Genomic DNA, 17,568 nt, shown 5'->3' with positions numbered 1-17,568 from the left:
TAAATTGACATTTGAAATGTTGTCTGGCTTGGCAACTCTTTCTTGTTTGCATGTTTTGAGGTCCTGCTCAGCCTGGGGAGAATGTCCCCCATCAGGACTCCACAGAAGAAGAGTGCCACAGAGACCTCAGTCCAGCCCAGGAGGCCGTGGTGGTACTCCCTGAGCTCTACAGAAGCCTCGGGTCTCCTGGGGACCTATGGAAGGGGCTGCATCTCTTTGCACTTGGACATGGGCTGGTCCAGTTTAATTGGGTCTTGGGTCACTAAAGGCATGAATGATCCTGGGATTCCCTAATATGCTTTTAGGAGGCAGCGGAGACCCTCTTTTTCTCACCTTAATTGCTAGGGACCATGCATTTCAAAGAGTGGGGGACTTGCCAAGGTCTGTTGGGCTGGGTGGGTGGGCGTGGAGCGGGGGCTAAGAGTGGGTGTGCTTTCTGACTCCAGAGCCCTGCGTGCTAACAACTCACCCATTAGTTCTTGGAGCCAGTCTGCAAAAGAATCCCACCCTCATTCTCTCATTTGATCTGCCCTTCAGTTTTGAGGTTCTCTAAGAGACAGGATCCTAAAAACCATGACAGCAGGTAACATTTGCTGAGTCCTTAACACATGCCAGGCTCTGAGCACTCCTTGATCTCACGGACTCGTCACAAGAGCCCTGGGAGGCGTCCTTGATATCTGATTATATCTTCTGACTTTTCATAGCCATGAGTTTGCCTACTGACATCAAAGGCATCAAAACACAAACGCCCTGACTCCTAAAGTGCCTGCTCATGGAATTAGCTCCCACCCAAACACCCCCTCTGCACCGACCACTGTGTCCAGCTGCTGATCCTCACAGACTGGGCAGCAGCGTAAGACACAGAGCCTGGCTGCACAGACCTGGGTTCAAATCCTGCCTCTGCTGGGAACCAGATGTGATAGCAGGTGAGCTCGAGAACTCGGGTGGAGTAACCGCTCCCTCAGAAGAGCTGCGGTCACCGGTTAAGTCCCTCTGTGAACATGTGACAGCACCTGGCTGTCAGGACGTCCGTTTCTGAGTTGCTCTGCTTAACATGTTGGGATTCTATCAGGATCTGCTCTGGGTTGAGCGCTGGCCCCAAGAGAGTTTGGGCAAAGAAGGACCATGGTATTGTCCCTTCACTCAATGTTTTCAGGAGTGCCAAGTATGTGCTTAGGACACCCATGGGGCCTTTGTGGTCACCGTGTCCTCCAAGGAGCGGAACCACAGACAGCTGTCATTGGGCGATAGCACAGATCACAAGAAATGAACAGAGTCATATCAGATGGCAATCGGGGGCAAACTGAACCTTTGGAGACACACTCACTACTGGCTGATGGTTAAGACAGAGGGCTTGGAGCCAGATATCAACATTGACTCTCCCGGCTGTGTAGCCTTGGGGAATTACTTAACTTCCCTGAGACCCTTTCCTCATATATAAAATGAGGATAAAAAATAAATCTGCCTTGAGGGTTTTTGAAGACTTAAAGGGAGAATTTGTGTGAAGCTCTTAGCACTATGCCAGGCTTCAAGTAAGGGCTCAGACATTAACAAGGCGTATGTCTCTTCTACTGACTTTCTAAAAGAGCCTTTCCTACTCTAGTGAGGGCTGTTGAAAACCACTGTAGGGAGTTCCTTGGAAGCCACAACCCTCCAGAGATTGGGGACCAGCTTCCCAGCACTAAAGGGACCATGGTAATTGTTCCGTTTCCCAGGAAGGCTAAGGCACAAGTATAAAGTAAACACACTCAAAGGTCTTTATTCTGGACCCTGCAGACCACACTCTTAGGGCCCTCAGATGACTGCTGGTCTCAAAATCCAATGTGTTGCATTGATTTTAGTTACAGGCAGAAATCCACATTCATTAAAAAACGGGGGACTTAAGGCTGGAGGTGCAGGGAGCCAGCCCGTTGGTCAGCTGAACCTTGGAGCTCCAAGGCCAGCAAGAGTTTGGCCTGGGCTTGGCCGCGTGGTATGTAAACACAGGGTGCAGGTATAGAGCTATAGTAGGGAGCGCTGCCCCAACCTGGGGGGCTGAGGATCAAGTCTTCCTTCTTTCCAGACATACTTGGTTCCTTTTCTTCTCTTTCAGTTGTCCTTGTACCAACTCCCACACCCCTGCAGCTCGAAAGAAGGCACGAGGGGAAGAGTATCAATTATCTCTCTCTCCAGATGCTCTTGTGTTGTGAATGCCTCTGGCCAAGTGTGAGGGGACCAAAGGCAGTCCCCAAAGCAGGTGGTGTTGGAGCATGATGCCACGCTGCTTCCCAGGGTGGACGGCTCATCAGTGGAGCTGAGGGCTTGGTGGCAGTTGGGCCAAGAGCCAGAATGCACCCACCTGTGCCAAACTTACACCCCACTTGGTCACTGAAGTTCAAAGCTGGTCCCACTGGCCAAGCCTCTAAGGCTGGAGCCCAGACATTACCCAGAGTCCTCTCCACCTGGGGTCTTGGTTGGGCACCAGAGTAAACACAAAAGTTGGCTGGGTTTCCAATAGACCTGGCAGCTGCTTCCTGCCAAGTCCTGGCTTTGCTCTTCACTCTCCCCCTCTCCCCAAATATTTTGGTTTATTCCTCGAGGAAAAGAAAAGTGCATTATGTCAACAGCTCCACAGGGCACTTTGAAGAGCAGTGCAATTGCTGTTTTCTGAGGCAAAATGAAACACTGGGTTTGGCCAGCAGAGCTTGGCTATGAAACATCTTTTGTTGCGCCTGTTGTCCCTTTGTTTTGAGTTCTGAGACAATTGCCTGGGTGTCTCAGTGACAGACCCCTTAGGATGTATAGCTAGGGGTGGGCATGGGGCGGAGTCCATGGGAACAAAGATGCTGACCTCCTGGCCGGAGTGCTTGGGGCCTGGGGCTGGTGGAAGCGTTTCCCTGAGACATCGGGTGACTTTCACAGTAAGCAGGTCAGCTGAGGTCTTGCTTCTGTCTCCAAAAAGGAAGTGGCAAAAGCAGCAAGACATTTTTCATTAGCTGGCTCTCCGTCGGCTCTGGATGGGGAGGCCCGTCAGGGAGCCAGCCTCACACCATCCTTGGGCTAAGAAATGGTGAGTCCGTCTCCAGAGAATGAGAGGTGCGGCTGTCCTTACGACCCGCAACTCAGGGAAGTTCTTAGACTGTGTGCTACATTCAACAGGTCACATTCTGTCTTCTTCCCAACAACATACAGATGGCACCAAGGAAATACGTGGGACGGGAGGTCCAGGGACCTGCTGGCAACAATGTAAGGAGGGTGTTTGGTCACTGAGGCTGTGTTTCCAGGAAGTTCTACCCCCACCACTCACGGGTAAGGATTTTTCTCCTGGAGGCTGTGATGAGGTATAAATGAACATCTCAGAAAAGAGAGCCCAATGGGGCACAGCGGTGCTGAAAATAACCTGGTGGCTCCGAAACTGAGAAGCAGGCTGCACCATAGGGCTCGTCCTCTCCCTCACTGATTCTGAGCTTTAAGAATGGACAATAAATACTTTGGGCTTTTCTTCCGGCGACGGGGCACTGGAGAGTTCTACACTGTCTGCAAGGACATCCTTGTCTTCTAGTCTAATGACAGTGGGCTCTGGGGCAGGAGGAGGCGTTCGGTCTTTGTGCATGTGGGGCAAGCTCGTCTGGCTCATGTCCAGGTCTTTGAAAGCGTGAAGCATGAACACGCCCAGGATGATGGTGACAAAGCCGGAGAGGGTGCCCACGATGTCCACGGCGGACATGCTGTGCCACTCCTTGAAGAGGATGGTGGAGGAGGTGACCACGACTGTGGTGAAGAACACGTAGTAGATGGGGAACACCAGGGAGGTGTTGAAGATGTCCAGCGCCCTGTTGAGGAAGTTGACCTGCGTGCTGAGCGACAGTGCAAGGATGAGGGACAGGATGTAGGGCAAGGGGTGCCGCACCACGGGCAGCCCCTGGAAGAAGTTCCTGATGGTGATACCCAGACCCTTGACGGCAGATACCGAGAAGGCCCCGATCACAGAGCAGATGACGATGTAGACAAGGATGTTCCTCTGTCCATAACGTGGGGCGACGACAAAGATGAGGAGCAGGCAGAACACCAACAGAAGCACAGCAAACACGATGTACCCTTCGGAAGCAGAGGGAGACAGGTTACCCCTGGACCAGTTTCCTCATTTGTGAAACAGGCTAATAATAAGACCTTCCATGGGGCTTTTTCTTGTAGGATTAAATGATATCACGTATGCTGTAAGACTAAATCTGTCCCCCCAAATTCATATGTTGAAACCTAATCCCCCATGTGAGGGTATTAGCAGGTGGGGCCTGTGGGGGACTGATTGGGTCATGAGGGTGAGGCCCTCATGAATGGGATTAGTGCCCTTATAAGAGGGACCCCAGAGAGCTCCCTCACCAGGTGGGCCACAGTGACAAGGTGGTGATCTAAGAATCAGGAAGCAAGCCCTCTCCAGACATGCAGGCTGCTGGCACCTTGATCATGGACTTCCAGCCTCCAGAATTGTGAGAAATAAATTTCTGTTGTTTCTAAGCCGTCCCGTCTCTATGGTATTCTGTTACAGCAGCCTGAACTAACTGAGCCAAGGCAGACAAAGTCTTCAGAACCATGCCTGGCACATCCTAAACACAATAAATGGCATCGATATATATCAGGCTGGGAAACCTATAAGCTGGTCTTGCCTTCCCCATGTGAGATGCTTGGAGCCCAGTCAGCCCTTCCCAGTGGCTTAGCCCCAGTGCTTTCCTGCTCACTAGGGCTTAACGCCTACCTGTGTCTTTCATCTTGGCAGCCATCTCAACGACAGTGGTGATCTTCTCCTCCTCGGGGGCGTGAATCACCATCACCGTGCTGCCGGCCACACAGATGGCACAGCCCAGCTTTCCCAGCAGATTCAGACTCTCTCCCAGGAAATACGAGGACAGGATGGCACTGCAGGTGGGGACAGGAGGAGGAGTTTAGGCAGCCAGGCCTGGGCCAGCGCTCCGAAGAGAAACGGGGTCTGAGTAAATGCTTGTGGATATCAACAGATCAGTACACACTCCTTTCTCATGGGGAAGCTTTTCTAGAACCTCCCCAAACCGTTTGAAGTAGGAACTCACTTATGGGAGGGTTACAGTATGGGCTGGAAGAACCGAGGATGTACATGTAAATTTCTTTCATTTTAGAGACTGAAAGTATTCCTGGGCAGAAGAGTTGGAAGAGTTCTTCAAAGCACTCTTGTCTAACTTCCTACCAATGAGCAGTTCTTAACACTGCAAACAGGTGGCTTTCAGCTTTGGCTTGTATACCTCTGGTGGCAAGCAGCTCACCCCTTCAGAAGGCAAATGAATCCATTGTAGATACATTTTAATTATATACCAAAATTATGGTACTTTTTTTTAAAGTATATTTTATCGATTATGCTGTTACAGTTGTCCCAATTTCTTTTCCTTTGCCCCCTTCTGCCTAATACCCCTCTTCCCTCCAGCAATCTGCTCCCCGCCCCCACCTTAGTTCATGCCCATGGGTCGTGCATGTAAGTTCTTTGGCTTCTCCCTTTCCTGTACTATTCTTAACACCCCCCTGTCTATTTTGTACCTACCAATTACGCTTCTTAATTCCTGCACCATTTCCCCCATTTCTCCCCCTTCCCCATCCCAGCTGATAACCCTCCAAATGATCCTCATACCTATGATCCTGTTCCTGTTCTAATTGTTTGCTTAGTTTGTTTTTGTTTTTTAGATTCAGTTGCCGATAGTTGTGAGTTTGTTGTCATTTTAATGTTCATAGTTTCTGTCTTTTTATTCTTAAATAAGTCCTTTTAATATTTTATGTAATAATGGCTTGGTGATGATAAACTCTTTTAGCTTTACCTTATCTGCCCTTCCATTCTAAATGATAGCTTTGCTGGATAGAGTAATCGTGGTTGTAGGTCCTTACTTTTCATCATTTTGAATACCTCTTGCCAGCCCCTTCCTGCCTGCAAAGTTTCTTTTGAGAAATCAGCTGACAGTCTTACAGGAACTCCCGTGTAGGTAACTCTCTTCTTTTCTCTTGCTGCTTTTAAGATTATCTCTTTCTCTTTAACCTTTGGAATTTTAATTATGATGTGTCTTGGTATGGTCCTCTTTGGGTCCAACTTGTTTGGGACTCTCTCTGCTTCCTGGACTTGTATGTCTGTTTCCTTTGCCAAATTAGGGACGTTTTCTTTCATTATTTTTTCAAATAAGTTTTCAATTTCTTCCTCTTCCTCTTCTCTTTCTGGCACCCCTATGATTCAGATGTTGGTATATTTAAAGTTGTCCCAGAGAGTCCTAATCCTCTCATTTTTTTCAGTTCTTGTTTCTTCTTTCTGTTCCAGGTGAATGTTTATTTCTTCCTTTTGTTCCACATCGTTGATTTGAATCCCAGCTTTCTTCCTATCACTGTTGGTTTCCTGTATATTTTTCTTCATTTCACTTTGTATAATCTTCACTTCTTCCTTTATTTTGCAGTCATACTCAGTCATTTCTATAAGCATCCTGATTAGCAGTGTTTTGAACTGCAGAGATAGCTTGGCTCTCTCTGTTTCATTTAGTTCTTTTTCTGGGGTTTTGTTCTGTTCTTCCATTTGGGTTATATTTCTTTGCCTCCTCAATTTGGCAGCCTCCCCATGTTTGTTGCTGTGTATTAGGTAGAGCTGCTTTGACTCCGTGTCTTGGTAGTATGGCCTAATGTAGTAGGTGTCCTGTAGAGTCCAGTAGCACAGACTCCCCTATCACCCAAGCTGGGTACTCAAGGTGTGCCCTTCGTGCGGGCTGAGTATACCCTCCCTTCTCTTTTAGTTGAGCCTTGGTTGCTGTTGGCAGATCAATGGGAGGGATTTACCCAGGCCAGTCAGCTGCAAGGACTGACTGTGACCACTGACCACCAACCTCTGCCCTCCGTGGAGGATCAGCTGTGCAGGGACAGGGTGGTGGTGCTCTGACATGGTCTGTAGCTGTCCACTGGGTGCATTGGCCCTGGGGTTTCCTGGGTGGTGCAGGCCAAGGTCAGCCCCCACCTGCATTTTGCTCGGGGCCACCCTGCCTGAGCTATAAAGCAATCCGAGATGGCTGCTACTTGTGCTGGGCTTAGAGATTCCCAGGTGAAGCCAAGCTGTGAATCTAAGCAGGCTGCTTGTAGTGCCGGGCCTTGAGCTCGCTAAGGCCAGCTGTTGCTTGTTGGTGGGCCCATAAATTGGGTGGGTGGGGCGGAGTTTCTAGGGATCTCCAAGGCGGGTCAAACAGTGTTAGCCAGGTTGATGGAGTCTCAGATATGGCACCAGCTTGCTGGCTCTGCTCACCTTGATGCCAGACACTTCAGTTTCTCCCTGTATACGACTGGCGCCTTTCAAGCTGCTACCCTGGTGCTGGAGCTCAGAAGGAGTGCGTCTGAGTAGGTGAGTCCGTGTGTGGGTTCTTTAAGAGGAACTGCTTGGGGCTCCAGCAGTTTCTTCTACTGACTCAATCCCCGCTGGTCTTTGCAGCCAGAAGTTCTGGGGAACTTATCTTCCTGACACTGGAATCCTGGGTTGGGGGGTCTGGAGTGGGGCAGGGACTCCTTGCTTCTGAGATAGCTATCCCTCTTGAATTTTTATCCACCACACGTGGGGAAGAGACCAGCCTGTTCCGCTTCTGCACCCCTCCTACCCACCTCGATGGATGCAGTTTATTTGATTCTGTAGTTGTCAGAGTTCTATTCAACTCAATTTCTGATGGTTTTAGCTGATGGTTGTTCTATATTTGCTGTAATTTTGATGTTGTTGTGCGAAGAAGGGAGCCATGTCTGCCTATGCTGCCATCTTGACTGGGCCTCTCCAAAATTATGGTACTTTCCACTCATTATTCCATTTCTATTCCTTGAGTCATACAGAACAAATCCATTCCTTCTTCCTTTTGTATATACCAATATAAACAAACACAATGACAAGTATAGGCACTGTGTCTATGGCCTATATTACGTACTAGGTATTATCCCCATTTTATAGATGAGAAAACAGAGTCTCACAGAGGTTAAAACAACTTGGCAAGGTCATACAGGTGGTTAGTTGCCAAGCCAGGCTTTAAGCTCCAATTCTCTCTCATTATAAAGCCTATGGTTTTCCCTCTACACATCACTACAGAAAATTCTTGTGACTTCCCTGAGTCCTCTCTTTCTTTTCTGGGCAGAATACCTCTACTTCCTTGCTGTTCCTAGATGATGCAATTTTCATTCCCCCCATATCTTCCAGAGAAGCCAGCTGAGGTGGGAGAAGAAGGGAGGGAAATCAGGCAAGACAGATATGATCGCTAGGGCATGCTTTTGTTTCTTTACAAAGTTAGCATTAGTGTAAGGTACAAATCTGTTATCTGATCTAGGACCCAATGAGAGAGGATTAATGTCCAGGTTCTTCTAGATGTCTCCCATCTCTCCTCTAAAACTACCAAAAACGTTTCACCCACACGCCTGTCCAAGAGAGCCTGCCAGCATTGGCCTACGCAGGGCTCACACACTGGAGGACTCCTGACTCCCAGCTTCCCACGGGTGGGAATTTGTAAACGAGTCAGATATGCAATCGTGGTAACACTGCTACATCAGCCAACTGTGCAATGTGAGTCACGGCTCCATTTGTTTTGTTTTGTTTTGTTTTTGACTGCATAAATATGGCAAACTTGTTGTCAAGAAAGTAAATTAAAACAGGAAAGTATGGATACCGGGTGTGGTTGGCCAGGATTTACCAGGGCTCCAAGGTTAAGCCAATGCGAGCCAGCTTCAGGGGGCTTCAGGACCCCCACAGAGGAGCTATGTTTGTGGCTTGGGAGGAATGGGGCAATGGGAAGCATGCATATTTGGTATCAGTTATTTTTAAAACTAGCAAATGTTTGCAAGGCAACACAGCATAGTGGTTAAGCACCTGGATTCTGACATTGAACTGCCGGGGTGGGAGTACCAGCCGAGCCCCTTAGGATCTGGGTGACCTTGTCCAAGTTGCCTATCCTCTCTCGGCTCAGATCTCTCCTACTTTCTCATTAGCAGAGATGATGTCAGGATTAACTGAGTTAATACACAGAATACCCTTAGAGCATTTAGCACACAGTAAGCCCTTCATATATGCTAGCCATGGGTATTCTTCAATGCCAGTCTAACTAGGCACTTTCTGTGCATGATGTCACTTAGTCCTTGTAGCAATACCTTCAGGTAGGTGTTTTTAGGGCCTGCATTTAGCAGATGGGGAAACTGAAGCCTAGAGTGGTTAAGTGACTTGCACATGGTCATGTAACTAAGTGGTAGATCCAAGGTGAGAACTCGGAATGTTCATCTAGGCTTCACTTGTAAGCTTCTCCTATTTGCGCCTCAAAACATTGACATGAAACATTCAGACTGGTGGCATTGGAAGCCCTTCCCACTGGTTTGGGGTTGGCCTGCCCCTCCATTGCCCGGTAAGTCAGGGGATGCTAGAGCAACTGACAGCAAATAATTAAAAATGCCAGAGCTCTGAACAAACAGCACACATCCCTGATTGCAAGTGGGAGCTGGCCCCACTGGCAGTTCCGGACCTCAACAAACTGAAAATAGGAAGCACTGGCCGGATAGTTTAGTTGGTTAGAGCATCATCCAGATACGCCAAGGTCGAGGGTTCAATCCCCAGACAGGGCACATACAAGACTCAACTAATGAAGGCATAAATAAATGGAATAACAAATTGATCTCTCTCTCTCTCTCAAATCAATAAATAAAATTTTTAAAAAGAAAAGAAAATAGGAAGGAGCCAGAGAAAGCAAGAAAGGTGACAATAACCTTATGAGGACACTCATGGCTCCCAGAGGTGTGATGACTGTCGCAGGAGCAAATGCATAGGCCCCGAAGTTGGCAACTTCTCCAGCAGCCACTAGGAAATTAAGGGAGAAAAGAGGTGAGTGTAGCACCAATGCCGCGTCTCCAGCCCAGATGAGTCAGGGTGGAGACGGCTTCATGCAGTGTTTGACCAGTCATAGAATCCCAGACTAGCATTCCTTAAAATCCTAATCCATATGTTCTCTCCCTGGAGAATCTGACCAGAAGGTCAGGCCCAAATCATCCTGATCAAAGTCTTCCATTTTAAAGGTGGGGAAGCTAGACCCAGAGTTCAAGGTCACATGACATGGCTGTGGGTAGACACCATCTTGTTTTTGAGGTCTCTTGGCTTCTTCTAGTCCAGGCACAGTTAAGTGTATCTCAGGGACTGCCAGTATTTGGTCTGTATCTTTAAGGTAAATTCTAGAAAGTGTTAATTATCAAATAAATAAATGGTTAACAGTTATCAATTCTCCAGGTACCAACAGGTCCATAGAGTCATCTTTCCCAGAGGAACTGTGGTAGTCCACAACAGACAAGCAGGTGGGTTAGAAAGTATAACATTATCAAGGGTCCCAATTCTCCCCGTTTGAGTTTCCAGTTTGCAGACCCTTGCAAGTGCCTTTTCTTTCTCTTTGCTGGTAGAGAATGGCCTGCGTCTGCCCCGTGAAAGCAGATGGTAAATGCAATAGCTCTGGCTAAAACTGGAATCAAAACCTGGTGCAGGGAATTATGAATGGAGAGCTGGCTGGTTTTCCATCTGAAAGAATTAGAGTTTGAAAGCCAGAGAGGGTGGGTGGAAAGTGGGGGAAATGTGTGAACATGCAAATTTGGGCAAACCTTAAGTGGCAGATCAGCCATATTCTGAGTGAGTCCACAAACTGCCTGTGGAATGGGGAAATTGGTGTACGAGTCCCAGCTTCTGCCATGTAGAAGTCCAAGAGATGCCAACAGGCAGTGTGATATCTCCCTATGTTTGAGGGGAAGCTGAGAAATTACACCTCTGTCATTACCAGCTCAGTGGATAGATGCTTCACGGACGAAAAAACCGGCTTTTGGTTGAGAAAGTGATCTAAGATTCAGGTAACATGTTCTGCCTGCAAAGCCTGTCAGGTTTTCCCCCTAAAAATATGGGCCTTGCATTTATACTCTGTACACTAGAGACAGAAATGTCCCAGCCACCCTTCCTTTCTCTGCCTCTGCCATCAAGAGGTCACTGTCATTAGTAGCAAAGTCCCCACTTACTCGTGATAAATCCAGCCCACCACATTGCATCCTTCAGGTAGCCATAGCCTCCGTCCACTGTAGAAAGACGGACACAAAATTAGAGCATGGCCACACTTTCTCAGGCACCTTTCCTATCATTACCTTTGCTCCATAGTCTCTAAGAGTTCAATATATGTTAGCTGTGGTTAGTCCTCTGGGCTTGCTTCCGGGCCCTCTCTTAGGTGAGTGCATCCATGGCCCAAGTGTTAAATACAATCTATGTGCTAGGGTCTCTGTTTCATATATGTATCCTGATCCTTTCTTCTGAGCCCAGATGCATATCTGACATCTCTTGGATCTCTTGCAGGCATCTTGAGCTCAGTCCTAAATGGAACTCTTGATTTCCAATGCTCCCCATCCACCCACCAAATGAAACTCAGGAACTGGCACCTCCGTGCGCCTAGTTGCTTAAGCCAGAAACCAAGGAATCACCCCTGGCTCCTCCCACTCCTCCTCCTTCCTCCATCCAGTCCATCCTGCTGATTCTGTCTCCAAAGAGCATCTCATGTGTGTCCACTCCATGGCCACCGCCCAACTCCGAGGTTACTATCATCACCTTCAGCCTGAGTTTGCAATAGCCTCCTCTGGTTCTTCTTTCATCCCTTTATAATCTATTCCTTTCAGAGCAGCCAGTGGTCTTTTAAAAACGTAAAACAGAGTATGTCATTCCTCTGCGTATAGCTGGCCAATGGCTTCCAAGTACTCTTAGGATAAAGGCTAGAATCCTTACGAAGCCCATTCACAGTTTTGACCCTGCTCACCTCTCTAAAGGTACCTCCTGCCACTCTCCTTATACAACCTCACCGCACAGGCTTTCTTTTAGTTCTTCAAAAATGATGAGGTCATTTTGGCCTTAAGAACTTTGCCCATGTTTTTCTGTGTTCTAAAGAGTCTCCTTGGTGGTATTTGCCTGAATCTGCATTCAGTATACCGGTCTCTGCTTGAGGGATGCTGCCCCTGAGACCTTCCTCCCTGACTCCTTTCCTCTGTTATTTCCCTTTGGGGTTTTCCTTCATTGCTCCCAGCTCTTCTTCTTCCTGATGCTTATCATTTATATTGTGGATTGACCTATTTGCTGGCACTTCTCCCACTAAAATGGAAGCTCCATGAAGCCAGGCATTGTGTCTGTTTTGTTCACATAATGGTCTCAGAGCCTGGCCCATAGTCAATGCTCAATAATATTAGCCATGATGACGATAATGGCTAGATGAAAGGCAGTTCTCTTAAAAGGCCAACATTGCATGTCACTTGTTGCAAAGTCTCATTTTTCTAAGGTCTTTAGGTTCCTAAAGGAGTTAAAATCTCCCACAAAAGCTTCAGAGCTCTGAGAGCATTTCCCTTTAAGATCTGAAATTGCAGAAGCGATTAAAATAGCAGAAAATGAAATAGAACACGTCCAAACTTGAACACATCATCGTCCCACAAACCTGTCCCTCCTGCATTATTCACCTCACAAAATAGCTCCCTTATCTCTCCAGTTGCTCAAGTCACGAAGCTGCATCATCCTTGACGTGTGTCTTCACCCTCCCCTTGGAGCCGGTCAACGCCAAACCCAGTAAGCTCGACCTCCCGAACCGGACTCCACTGCACGTCTCCATGCCTGCTGCTCTTTCCCAGGCCCCGACAAAGTGCTGTGGTCTCTCTCCCCTCATGGTCTTCCACCTTCTCCCTGATGCATTCTCTCCCCAGCCACCAGGGACCTTCTCTCATCATAAATCAGACTGTGTCACTCGTCTGCCAAAAGCCCAAAGTCACTGACAATCACACTCAAATTCTGAAGTCCAGTTTACATGACCATCGTGATTTGTTCCCGCCACCATCTCTTACCCCACCATGCTCCAGCCGCCTTGAACTAGACTCACTTTCCAGTATCACACACACTCTCTCACTTCTGAGCCTTTGCACATGCTGTTCTTTCTGCCTGGAACACTATGTCCTCCTCTTCTCCCTTTCATCTTGCTACCTCCTCATTATTTAGGTCTCAGCTATTGGATTGCTTCTATAGAAAACCTCCCCTGACCCCCAAAGCCCAGGCTTTATGTGCCCCTACAAAATATTGGCATTGCCTCCTATTTTCCCCATGCTAGCACTTCACACACTGTGGAACAATTGCCTACTGACGTGCCTGGCTCTCCCACTTGATTCAATGCCCCACAAGGCCCCTGCAGCCCGTGTCTAACGTGGTGCCTGGCACACAGCAGGTACACAAGAAATGATGATTAAATGAATAAATTCCTTTATGCATGATTCCATTTCTCAAGAATTGTTTCAGGGATACACATCTGATTTTCTAAGCAAGCAAATCCCTGTGGACAAGAGACTCAGCAATTCTTTTGTAGCCCATAAGGGAGTTCAATATGACAGTAAGTGCCCGGCATTGTTCCAGGCAGAGGTATTTGTATTCCCATTTTGTAGGCAAGTTGCAACTTGTTTATGATGACACAGCTGATAAGAAATAAAATCAGGACTAGACCTGGGGGTTCTGACTCTCGGCCCTGAGACTATCCTCCTCTTCACCCCAATTAGCTGATCGTGAGGTTGTCAGGAAATATTGGATTATAAAGGAACGTCTCCTATTGGTGGATTGGATTTTTGATGGGGGTGACAGTGAGCCTCTTGGACCCTTTGAGACCAGGTTCTCAAACTGCTGCACTAAAGAGAGGTTCACAGGGCAGGATGAGGGTTCAGTTGCTCAGCACCCCATCTCCATACCCCCCCCCCCAAGAAGCCTACCAGCCCGTGTGGCCCCTGAGGCCACCAGGCGCAGGAGGCCTTTCTTCTTGAGGATGACACTGCTGCCGATGAGGAAGCTGGACAGGAAGGCCAGACCCAGGCCGACGTAGAAGCTGTAGTTCTTCCTGAACCTCTCCTGCCAGCTCTGAGAGGTGACATTGCTGGGTATCTGGGGGGTGAGGTCACCGATGATCTGGCACAGGACTTGCTGGGAGGAGCAGTATAGGGTGATCAGGGAACCTAGGCGGGAAGATCATGGTGAGCGAGGCATGCAGGGGACATTAGCATGCTTTAAAAATATTAGATTGACCACTGTTTCAGACCCCATGCTTCAGCCACTGCAGGGCTCCTTCCGCACACTGGGCCCGCCACCTGAAAACGCCGGTTAGCATTCACTAGTGCTGACACCGGGCTTGCATGAACTCATCAAATGCCTATAACCACCTGTCAGGTAAGGGCCATCTTTAAGTCCCATTTCATGGATGTGAATTGGGGAGCCATTGAGAGGTCAGGCACCTTGCCTAAGAACAAATTAACTCCAGAACTCCAGCCTGAAACCACTCAGCTCTTCTGATGCCCCAAACAAGCAGCCCCCACCCCAAGCTCTCATTGAATCCAACCTCCCGCCCCCCATAAGAATCCCCTCCCAGCTGCTGGGCCTGCAACAGCTCAGAATCACGCAGAGAGTCTCCCGCCCAGAGACCTCTTTACTTATGTCTCCCTCCCTCCAGCCACCATGGAGACCCCTGACAGGTAACACAAGGTAGTGCGGTTAGAGAGTCCAGAGCCCTAATGGGCCTGACGATGATTTAATATGAGCGTTCAGTCTGTGGTAACTGACCACTCCCAGACCTTACTTCTCAGACCATGGGTGCTGTGGTCAGTGGCTAGGGCCTGTCTTCAGGCCTCAGAGGAACTAGGGTCACTCTCAGAATCTGTCTTAAGTTTGCTTTCCAAGTCCTAGAGGCCGTGACAGTCTGAAGCAGTCCTCGTGCCCCAGAGTCAGCACACCCTTGCTTGCCCTTCTGGTACAAACACCAAAGACAACAGGACAGACTTGGGCCTGAGGGGCAGACCCTCAGTCAAACACCTAAGCTGTCCAAGTTTCAGGACACCGTACATAGCAGAGCCGATAGCCCTCCACTGCTAGGACTCACACGGCCCTCTGCTCTGGGGCTTTCCATGAGCCTTCCTATCGTGGGAATGGCACCGTGATCATGTCCAGGGTTTTAGCTGAAGAACTCGGGATCCTGATAAGTTCAGAAACCTGTCGAAGGGTACATTCCGGGGAACTGGTGAAGCCAGACATGGACCCCAAGCCTACCTGACGCCAAAGCCCATGCTCTTAACCACGACACCCCTCCCACACACATACACACAAACTAGGCAGCAAGGAGGCTGGTGTTTCAACTGGCCTCTTGAGGGTTGTTTTAAAACATGAATTTGTGACGAACATTTAAAAATAAGGAGATGTCTCATAAAAAATGCAGCTTTTGATTGCCTTACAGGGCATACCTTCCCACTGCAGCAGTTGGCTGCTGTGAGCAGCGTTGTCCCCCCAGATAGAATATGCTCTTTGCAAGGCCCCAGAGTCCCTCACTGGCTCCCTTCTGTCACCTTTGTTATGTGCTGGGCCCTGGTAGGCACTGGAATTTGTGATCTCTGGTGGCAGAAGGTCTTTTTCTAACGTGTCATAGAGACCTGGCTCCTGTGTAAGGACGTAAGCCTGGGCCAGGCACTTCTCCTAGGACCATGCTTGCACTAGAAGGGCCGCAAAGTCCAAGGTCAGGCAGCTCTGGCTTTGAAATACCCAGAGCACAGAGTGGCATCTCGATGGAAGTAAATAAGTGCAATGTTGAGCTTTCTTCCATGGCATAGAAGCATGGAACAGCAGAGCTGGAACAGCCCTCTTTCAGCTGGGGAAACTGAGGCCCTGAGAAGGGGAAGTACTAACTTGTGTCACACAAAACCCACTGGCAGCTGGGTGTGGAACCCACCAGGGAACACCTATGTGTCTTTTACAGGGGGAGACCCCTCTTTTTGACATCTGTGTCACAATTGAGAGATGAGACAAGTGGCCATCTTGGCCCCTAATCAAATGCGATCTGATTGCTCACTCCTGTTCCTCATCTGAGACAAGAATCCAATCTAGGGAGTTCCCTGAGCTCAGGAAATGAGCCAGATCCTGGAAGGACGTGGGCCACAGAAGGCGACTCCCAAGAGTAAGGCCAACCCCATCCCATGCCCACCTCTTGCCCTCCTGAAGATGCATCTCCAGCAGGTGGAACCAAAAGGCCCACTTTGGCTGTCTTGGGGAGGCCTGAAGCCCCCAAGGTACAGAGCACCCTCCACTACCTCAAGTTCTCCCACAGGGATACAAAGGAAAAGAGAGAAGGCGGAGGGCCCAAGGAAATCCAGTTCTGGGAAGGATGTCATCTGACAAGCCAGGCTGGGCCAGATAATTCCTGCTTCTCTTCCAGAATATGCCAGGGCTGGGAACATCTTCTTCCCCCGGGGGGAAGGTGAGGCTGCAAATGAACTACCTTGTTGGCCAGGAAACCAAAGCCAGCCAACACCCAGTGGGCTGGCTTTGAGAGAGAATTAGAACAGCAGAAGTACTGCACAGGCCACAATTCCAAGACGAAGTAGGAACGTGGAGACGCAACAAGAAAGGAGTTGAGCATAGTGCTGTCAGTACAGGTTTTAGCATCCAAGAGCCCTAGTTCTATATCCCATTCCCCCTCTGTGACCTTGAGCAAGTTATCAGACTCCTCAGAGCCTCAGATTCCCCGTCTCCAGAATGGAGACAGGAAGGTAATGTATCTACCTGTCTTCTAGAGTTGTGTTAAAGATTAAATGAGATAACGCGTGTAAAGGGCCTAGCCCACTACTCAGTTCAGGGTCTTTCCTTATCCTTTCCTGGGTTGTTCTTTCCTGCCTCTGTCCTTGGTGGGTCCTAGGGAGACAGCAGACCTGAGCAGGTACTAGAATCTGAAGCAACTATGCATAAAATGAAGCCCGGGACCCCACACCTCTAGGTCGACCTGTTGCAACCAATAATGCCTGCTTCTGCTTCCTCCCCACCCCGTTTGCCCCCCTTTCCTCCTATTGTCCCCTCAGCTACGCAGGTCCCAAGATGGGGGAAATGAGCCAGACCCCTGCTCCTTCCCAAGACAGGCCTGAGAAGGGGGTGGGGGGTGGGGGCGGACAACCCGTGCCGGACCCTACCCCACCTCATCCCCTCAGTTTTGGGCCGCCTGCTAGGACAGGACGTGAAGGAAAGGAGCGGTGGGGGAGGAAAGGCGCTCAGTCCCCGGGGTTCCCTGCCCCCGTCTGTACCCACCGTTCTCGCAGCTGGCATTGCTGGCTGGTAGCTCCATGGGGCCCCGGGCGCACCCACCGACGCGCGCGGATGGCGCCCCTGGCTCCCGGGCTCCGGAGCAGGTGGCCAAGACTTGTCCCTGGCGTGGCCCAGGCTTGCAAGAAGCCGCAGGGGTCGGCACCCAGGGGTGGGGAGAATGACGCGCTCCAGAGGGGGAGGGTCCCCGGGGAGGAGTCACACCGAGTCTTGGGCAACTCCATGGCCGGCCCCCGCCCCAGCGCCCCGCCCAGCAGCCCCGCAAAGGAGCGCACGCCTTCTCCGGGTGGAGGCTGCTGGGCTCCCTGCTTCGGAGTCACCGCCCCTCACCCAGGGCAGGCGGCGAGGGGGCGGTACCCCGGGCGCCACCCCTTCCCTAAGTCCGGACTGGCACCCAGTTCCCTCTGCAGCGACCAGAGGTGATGAGCCCTAGG

The 17,568-nt window shown here is 49.6% G+C and overlaps 1 protein-coding gene across 2 annotated transcripts; it reads right to left on the bottom strand.

Annotated features, from left to right (window-relative positions):
- Positions 1–1,734: 1,734 nt before the first annotated feature.
- Positions 1,735–17,278, bottom strand: NIPAL4 (NIPA like domain containing 4). Of its 2 annotated transcripts, XM_090288492.1 has the most exons (6): positions 17,120–17,278; positions 13,777–14,016; positions 11,023–11,079; positions 9,742–9,832; positions 4,733–4,893; positions 1,735–4,077 (listed from the first exon to the last, which is right to left on the bottom strand). In XM_090288492.1, exons 1-6 carry the CDS (start codon positions 17,154–17,156, stop codon positions 3,449–3,451), a joined length of 1,215 nt encoding a protein of 404 aa, XP_090144618.1. In that variant the 5' UTR covers positions 17,157–17,278; the 3' UTR covers positions 1,735–3,448. The 2 variants fall into 2 exon arrangements, with proteins under 2 accessions (XP_090144618.1, XP_090144619.1); XM_090288493.1 differs by lacking the exon at positions 13,777–14,016 and having other exon boundaries at positions 17,120–17,233.
- Between the last annotated feature and the right edge of the window lie 290 nt (positions 17,279–17,568).

Source organism: Furipterus horrens, unplaced genomic scaffold, assembly GCF_987537825.1.
Source record: "Furipterus horrens unplaced genomic scaffold, mFurHor1.1.pri manual_scaffold_10, whole genome shotgun sequence".
NCBI classification, from domain to species: domain Eukaryota; kingdom Metazoa; phylum Chordata; class Mammalia; order Chiroptera; family Furipteridae; genus Furipterus; species Furipterus horrens.
This window is presented reverse-complemented; position numbering and strand designations above follow the sequence as displayed.